Source organism: Leuresthes tenuis, unplaced genomic scaffold, assembly GCF_036924035.1.
Source record: "Leuresthes tenuis unplaced genomic scaffold, fLeuTen1.0.hap1 SCAF_16, whole genome shotgun sequence".
NCBI classification, from domain to species: domain Eukaryota; kingdom Metazoa; phylum Chordata; class Actinopteri; order Atheriniformes; family Atherinopsidae; genus Leuresthes; species Leuresthes tenuis.
Window position 1 is genome coordinate 9015127 of NW_027325370.1, and position 7899 is coordinate 9023025.

Below are 7899 nucleotides of genomic sequence, written 5' to 3' on the forward strand. Positions count from 1 at the left end.
AATGGGGACACCTTTTTTCAATCTTTGGACATTTATATGGTTGGAATTTGATTGGTGATAGTCCAGATTTTATGACATGTCTGACTGAAACCAACAAGGTTTTCTTTTTTATTCCTTTTAACTTGGTTTTCTCAGAGTTCTCTAACTTCATCACTTAGCTGTATTTGATTTGCCGATTGTTAAAAACTAGTCATAAATTTTCAAGAAAAGTGTGTGATTTGTAATGTTCTTGCTTACTGATGTGCTTTTAAAAGTTATGGAAGAAGCCAAATGCCAAATCAGATTAAGTTTGTTTCTCTTGCTTTTGTTGATAATAAGGAAAAAAATATATTTCACAGATTTGTCCTTACAGGTTTCACCATTTAATCAGACTAAAAGGGTTTTAAAAGGGATTCTACGTCAAGAAGGCCTCTGCAGTACACTTCCACGCCTACTTGTGAAGATAACGCTGTAGCTTGATGAAGTTTCTCAGTCATCCAGGTCATGGTAATCATAAGAGCTTGAATGAGGACAGCTGGACTTCTTCTTCAATCTTCAAGACATTTCACCTCTCTGAAAGTCTTCTTCAGTTTTAAACTAGGATAGGGCTGCTGCAACACGACTCACTGAACTACAGAACCAACTTCACTCCTGATCAGATCTGTGTCCTGTTGAAACTTTGCCTCTCCACCACCTATTTCAAATACAATGACTGTTTCTACAGAGGCTCGGCTGTGCCAGAGGATCTCCAGTGTCTTCCGCTGTGGCTAAACTTTATATGGAGGAAGTGGAAAGCAAAGCACTGACCTCATACAAAGCAACAGCACCAAACCACTAGTTTAAGATACATAGATGACTCCTGGGTCAAGATCGAAACTCAAGAAGTGGAGGCTTTCACGGAGCACATCAACTCGGTGGACAGCAACAGTTCACGAAGGAAGATGCAAAAGACCACAATCTGCCGTTTTTGGACTGTGCATGAAGAGGATGGAAGTCTTAACACTGAGGTTTACAGGAAACCCACACATACTGACCAGTGCTTGCTTTTTGACTCACACCATCCACTAGAACACAAACTGGCTATCATCTGAACTCTACACCACCGAGGCGGAGAGTGTACCTGCTAAGGCTGAGGGAAAACAAAAGGAACATCAGCACTCCAAGAAAGCTCTTCAAACCTGTGGCTATCCAAACTGGGCCTTTGTCAAATCAGGAAAGACAATTGGACCAGACTGTTTGAGAAGCTAAGAAGAACAGTTGCAAACATACTGTAATTCAGGCAGAAATCTCAGAGAAACTTAGAAGGATCTTCTTCAAACATGACATTCCAGTGCACTTCAAACCCAAGAACACCCTCAGACAGAGACTGGTTCACCCAAAGGACAAAACCCCCAAACACAAACTTGAGTGATGCGTTTATCCAGTGCAGCTCCACAATTGCATGGCACAACGTAGCCAGCTCTTCAGGTCACAACTCGACAGCGCACCTCCATCTCAAGGAAAAGGGACACTCTTTAGAGGACAGTAAAGTACACATTCTGGACAGAGAAGGCTGATGGTTTGAGAGAGGAGTCAAGGAAGTCATCTATGTTAGACAATTCATAGGTGATAATGACCTTATGAAGGGGGTTCAGTGATACATGCGACTGTAACGACCCTCTCTGCTTATAAGCTGATATTCCCCACCATCTTGTCCAGACCTGAAGAAGCCTTTCGGATGACAGATGAAACGTCTTCAAGATCCAAGAAGAAATCTAGTTGCCCTTATTCAAGCTCTAATAACAATGCTGTATCTTTTCAGTTTGAAACTTTATGAGCCAATGTTAATCGACTGTACATAGAATACACTAGAGAGCTGAGCTCTATTAGAAAGATACTTTACATTCAGGACATTTCCTATTGAATTTGTTCTGTTTTGCCCAAAGATGTGAACATAACTAAACGAGGAATACTGCTCACAAAAATCTGGCAACAAAGTTCCTCTTGTCATCTTCGGACACTGTTTACACTTAGTTTAGTCCTTAGTTGCCCTGAAGTGCCATGAATCTGTCCCTGCACAATCTTGCAGTAAATCGAGCCCCTCTGATTAATTACAGTTTTAATTTGTTTTGCTCCCTCAGTAATGAACTTCCATATGCAGCCATTTCCCCTCCGAATAGAACAGGGAACTTGTATATCATCAATATTGTCCACAACAAATAACAGCCTGAGGCTGTGTTGACAGCCCTGTTTCCCTAATTCAATATACACCGTTCAGTGGATGACAGTGTGATTCTGCAACAAAGACACAGGCACACAAGTGAAGTTAATGCATCTTTATTTCATGTCTCTACATTTCATAAGAAAGAACAAACTGCAGATTTTCGTTCCATTTTCATAATAAAGCATTAACCTTCTAGTGTTTCCCTCTCTCATATATTTCCATTTAATTTATCTTCCAAAATATAATGAGTTACCTACTCTTATGTACAAAGTCTCTCTATTAGTTTGATGTTGTGAAATTTATACATCACATTAAAATGTTAAGTGAAGTGAATACATTAACACTATTTAGATTACATACATGCACAATTTGGTTTGTAATCTGAATATACTGCAAGCACTGGGAATATCTGAGATATTTGCTCAGCAACTTTTCACAGTTTAAGTATCAAGACCACAGAGACTACTGTACTCAAAAACAAAAACAAGGTTGCAATGTCTCTATGCAGAACATTTATATTTTCCCCGGATTGCTTTAGTCATTTTACTGAGCTTGGCTTTAATAGCAAATATAACTCACAACTCAGTAGTCAAAAGAACGCACTGAGGATCGAAGGAGCATCGTCATACTTTCAAAGCTGTAGGTGTGAGACAAATACTTTATCTTGTAGAAAGCATTACGCCCACAATATTGTAATGGTGAGTTCGTAGTTGTTTCAACCCAGCTGGACGTGCAGTGTGTTGCAGGGATGTACTGTTTTAGATGGTGAGGTGCTATGGGAGCATTCAAGGACCAGGAGTTGGCATGGAGGCGATGGCATAAGCACAATAGTCTGAGGATCCTCTGTGCTCCATCAGTACACTTCTTAGTTAATGCCAATATGTGAGGGGTTAAGGTCGGAAAGGACATTCTGTAAAGTGGAGAAGGTAATATATGAGTGGAACATGTTGAAAAAATATTCATAAATCATAAGTAAAATCTATTCTTACTGCCAATAAGCGTAAACATGGTGCTACTTGCTTGTGGGTTCTGTGTATTTCCAAATGAAAATTGAAAAAAGTTCAACTGTTCTGCGTGTTTTAGAGGATCTGATTTTTATCACAAGTCTCTGCGGGAACTGCATCATTCTTCTTGTTATCTTTGTCATCCTCAACAGTCCCAAAGGGTCTAAACTGTGTTACTTTGTATTTGCTCATATTATGGCCAGATGTTGTTGCTTGGCAACGCAGGATGGCCAGAAATGAGTTGCTGTAGGAGAGTTAAATTGAATTGGCAGGGGTCTGCCTCATCTGGGCCCTATTACTCTGTATCAACACGGTCCCTGGAAATGATGCGATGTGGTCACCACGCACCTCTCTTCACTCTGGAGTCGTTTAGAAAAGACCACAGTCTTTAAGGTTTTCTTTGATGATGATGTCCGTCACGGCGTTGAACACAATCTCAACGTTCTTTGTGTCTGTGGCACAAGTCATGTGGGAATAGATTTCTTTCTGACCCTTCTTCATGTTCAGGTCCTCAAACTGTTGCTTGATGTAGCTGCAGGCGTCATCATATGTGTTGGGCCCTTTGAGAACAAAAACAGCGGACGTGACAAAATATTGTTGGAATACTGTTACAATAACACCAATACTCAGCCCGTTTTCTCTTACACCCACAAGAGTCTTTATTTGTGTTATTAAGTCTCAATGTTTTGTTTAAATAGTTTTGGTAAAAAAATAAATATCAATCTTTCTTTCTCTTTGTATTCTTTGTGCTGTTAACCGGTTAAGTCTGATTTGAAATTTTGTCAAAAATCTGCGATCCACTCTCACTGTACGCCTAACAGAGGGACCTACTGCTCTATTCTCATACTCCAACAAACTTTCCAGAGCTCAATGTGCAGCAGATGTAACCCTGAAGCATAAAAGGACTGTCAGTTGGTCTTACCATCATAGTCTGGGAAGCAAATACTCAGATGGACTTTCTTGATCTTCTCTTCGAAGAGATCCTTCTTGTTGAGGAAAAGCACGATGGAAGTCAGTGCAAAGAATCTGTGATTGCAGATACTGTTGAATAGATGGAGGGACTCGTGCATGCGGTTCTGAAAAGGTCAGAGATGAACACAGAGTTACTCAATGCCACGTTGTATTTTTAATGCTTCATCATCACATAGCAGCTGTCCTGACTCACCACTTCGTCGTCCTCTACGAGCACCATGTCGTATGCACTGAGAGCTCCGCAGAAGATGATGCAGGTCACACCCTCGAAACAATGGATCCACTTCTTTCTCTCTGACCTCTGGCCACCCACATCAAACATCCTGTTCTCCATAGAAGGTCAGAACAATGTCGGTAAGAGTCTTTACGCCACAGTGCTAGACTGGCAAACAATTTTACCTGTGGCTCACCTGAAGTGCAACTCTTTGCAGGAGAACTGTTCCTCAATGATACCAGTTGTTTTGACTCGAGATCGCAGCACGTCCTGCTCGGTGGGGAGGTACTCTGGCTTGCAGATTCTGTCCATTTCAGCAAGGTAGCTGATTATATGAGAAAAAAAAAATCAATTTATCAGTCAAGCTTCACATGTGAATCCTCTTTATTAATTGATACTCTGAGCTTTTTTATGTAAAGCCAGTACTATATCAGTTCCAGTGGAGGACATGGACTCACTAGCCAGCAGAGTCGTTGAGTTGGTATTCAGCAGCTCTCTCAAAGGCAGCCTGCACACCAGAATCTTTCCACAGCTTCTGGATGACTTCAGCCAGCTCAGGGGGCATTGTGCCTTCTTCAATGGAGTCTGACAAGTTCTGCAGCTTCTGTGCATCCTCCTGTGGTTTCATGCACACCGAACAAAGATCCATCAGCACTTACATAGTACTATTTATAATATGGTTTTGAGTTTGTGAGAATGAACTCAACATATCTGGTGTTCATCTTTTAAGTGCAATATGAGACCTGTCCAGTGGATGAGCCAAAATCAATGGTAAGCATCTCCATGCCTCTAATGATAGCCAGAGCAGACTGCAGGATGTTGCCATAGATGACTGCTCTAAACTCCAATTGCTCCTCTTTTGTGTAACCACCTTGATGCAGAATCCTGTGTGGAAGTTGAAGAATGGAGGGAAGAGTTATTTGATTAAAAAAAATAAAAATGATGGCAACTCTTTGGCTAAAATGGAACGAAAGCTCTTTGCCCAGTTTTCCTACAGTGTGTACATCTTGTTGACCTAATGCTCACAGTGCCACCCTGTGGACTTATTTCCAAAGCAGTCAGTGGGTGTAACTCTGACTAATATCCCCACTCCCCTTCAAAAAGGAAAAAATGTTTATTCACTGTTTAATACTTACTTCATTTGTTTTACAATTGTGCTTTTCCCTGACTCACCAGCACCTGGAAGAAAAGACAAAAGTCAGTAATGAAACGTATGTGCTTTTTTTTCAAGCCTAGTATGTGTTCTGATTATGCAGCCACTTTAAAGGAACAGTCTGGGCTAAAAGATGGGTATGCTTTGTTTTCTCTTGATTCATTTGGACTTTTAATTTAGTTTAATCTGTTCAGTACCAAAAAAAATATATACTGACTTAATTTAAACTGAACTTATTTAAGGCATGGCTGGCCAACATCTTTAAACACAGCTGTACTACATTAGATGTTTTTTTCCAGTTGCATATGCAAACAGATCCAAGTGAGACATGCAAGCAAAGATTTGCAAAATTAAGTGATAACACATCACACTATTACATGCACAGGGCAGTAAAAAATCAGAAAACAAATTGAATGTTACACTGAACATAAAAGATAGACACTAATATATCATCAATAAAGATTTAGCTGAAGAAAGAATATGAGATTGAAGCCAAAATAAACTAGAGTTGTGTGTCGGTTGATTTCAATGTGTCCATCTTTGTCTTCTCATAAACCACAGCCTCAGCTGATCTATAAAACTATGTTTATCATAAAGTTCCCGAAGTGTTCTAGTTCTCAGTGTCATTTGGAACCTCGTAGCGACTGGTAAAGAACCCTACAAGCTCTTCTCCTTGCAGAAAGGTAATCTCACAGGTCACCAATCCATCACTGCCAAAATAGTATTATGTCATTTAAAAAAAAAAATCCATTACCTTAGATAGTTATTACCAGCTTTGAATTAATTTGTACATATTTATAAACTTTTATACATTAACTACTTGACTTTCTTCACAAATGAAACAGCAGCATCATTCTATCATTAACACTAACAAATCACTTTTTATACATAATGTGCGAGCTGAGGGTCAACAAAGACCTTTCCAAGTAGATCTGCAGTAAACCTGTTAGCTAATCGGATTTACATATCACTGCCAGGCTGTGATTCATTTAGACTAAAGGCAATGATCCTTTAAGAACCTACGTCCTTCCGTTAGAATTGAAAAGTCAGCAGCCATCAAGCAACTGTGACGTTTACCAGTTTTTTAATAACTTGTCGGAACCGTAAAAACTCTTCTCTCTGAACTAAATAAATAATTGAATTATTTCTGATTTGTACTAAACTATTAAAATTGATAATGTAGTAAAATTCTAAAATGGTTTTCCAAATTCTTACCAAATTCTTTTTTTTTTTAGCTTCATCTCAGAACTGTGAATTAAATTCTTCACATCCTAATTGTCTCTGGGCAGTGCTTTCCTCTCACTAATAATCCTACACAGCCTGCGTATCCTTCTAATAAACTAATGTAGGGTTTTATCCAGATGGAGTCCATCTGCACAGCCTGCAAATCTGATGAGCATATTGTTATCTCACATCTATGTAATTTGTGAACAGATGTGCAGAGCAGTTTAATACCACCTCAGATGGCTCAGAGCCATAATATAATGACTAAACACAAAACAAGTCAATAAACTCAATAAATAAATGGACATTTTGGTAATGAAATGTAACACAAAGTACCTTTCACCCTCAAGCTCAATACAACTAGTTGTCACACCTGTTGACTGTTATGTCAAGACATTTGATCTTCTTTGCATACTCTACAGAAATGTTTGTTCAGTCAGATTTACAGGAAAGTTCAAAAATAAGTTTGTGCTCTAAACTAAAATCTGTCAATCTGAGCATTTTCCATGACCTGCAGCCTGAGGTGAAAGAAGACTCGGTTTAACAAGACAACCCATGAAGACACTTACCAAGCAGTAATAGCTTGACAGTTTTAGACTCCTTATCAGCATCTTCCTGGAGTTGTTTTTCCAGCTCCTTGGACTTTTTGTCCTCCGCACTGGCTCCTGCACCCATGATCTCGTTCTCCGCAAACTCAAGATCCTCAAGGAGAGAAATTTTGACGGTTACCTTTGAGCAACTGGTGAGAATTCAGTCACAGCACTAATCGTGCCGAAAGGAGATTTCTGAGCGGAAGGGAATTGAGGAGGAGGGGACTGAGCCTTTTCTACCTTGTTTTGATTAGATGGGGTGCCTTCAAGGATCTAATGAATTCACCAGCTCTTGGCAGCAGAGATCCACCCCTTAATTCCTTGTGCTTAAACCCTGACTTAGGAGGGGCCTCTTCCTGATTGGCTAGTCAATCCATTTAGTCTAATGAGGGCAATAGTGAATCATGTAAAGACAGGAGAAAATAACGCTCTCACATACTTGGATGCAGTGAAAGTCATTGCTATCGGCAGTTGCTCAGTGATTTGGTGTGGATATACATGAGCAAGCAGTATACAGTATATGATATGTGTTTCCTCTGCTTCTGTAATTATAGAGTATT

At 39.7% G+C, this 7899-nt stretch overlaps 1 protein-coding gene across 1 annotated transcript; it reads right to left on the reverse strand.

The window, feature by feature from the left end:
* Window positions 1–3192: 3192 nt before the first annotated feature.
* Window positions 3193–7581, reverse strand: gnat2 (guanine nucleotide binding protein (G protein), alpha transducing activity polypeptide 2). The gene is made up of 8 exons (XM_072367322.1): window positions 7319–7581; window positions 5509–5551; window positions 5116–5257; window positions 4831–4988; window positions 4569–4697; window positions 4352–4481; window positions 4109–4262; window positions 3193–3746 (listed from the first exon to the last, which is right to left on the reverse strand). The coding sequence occupies exons 1-8, from the start codon at window positions 7422–7424 to the stop codon at window positions 3556–3558; spliced, it is 1053 nt and encodes a 350-aa protein (XP_072223423.1). The 5' UTR covers window positions 7425–7581; the 3' UTR covers window positions 3193–3555.
* Window positions 7582–7899: the final 318 nt, after the last annotated feature.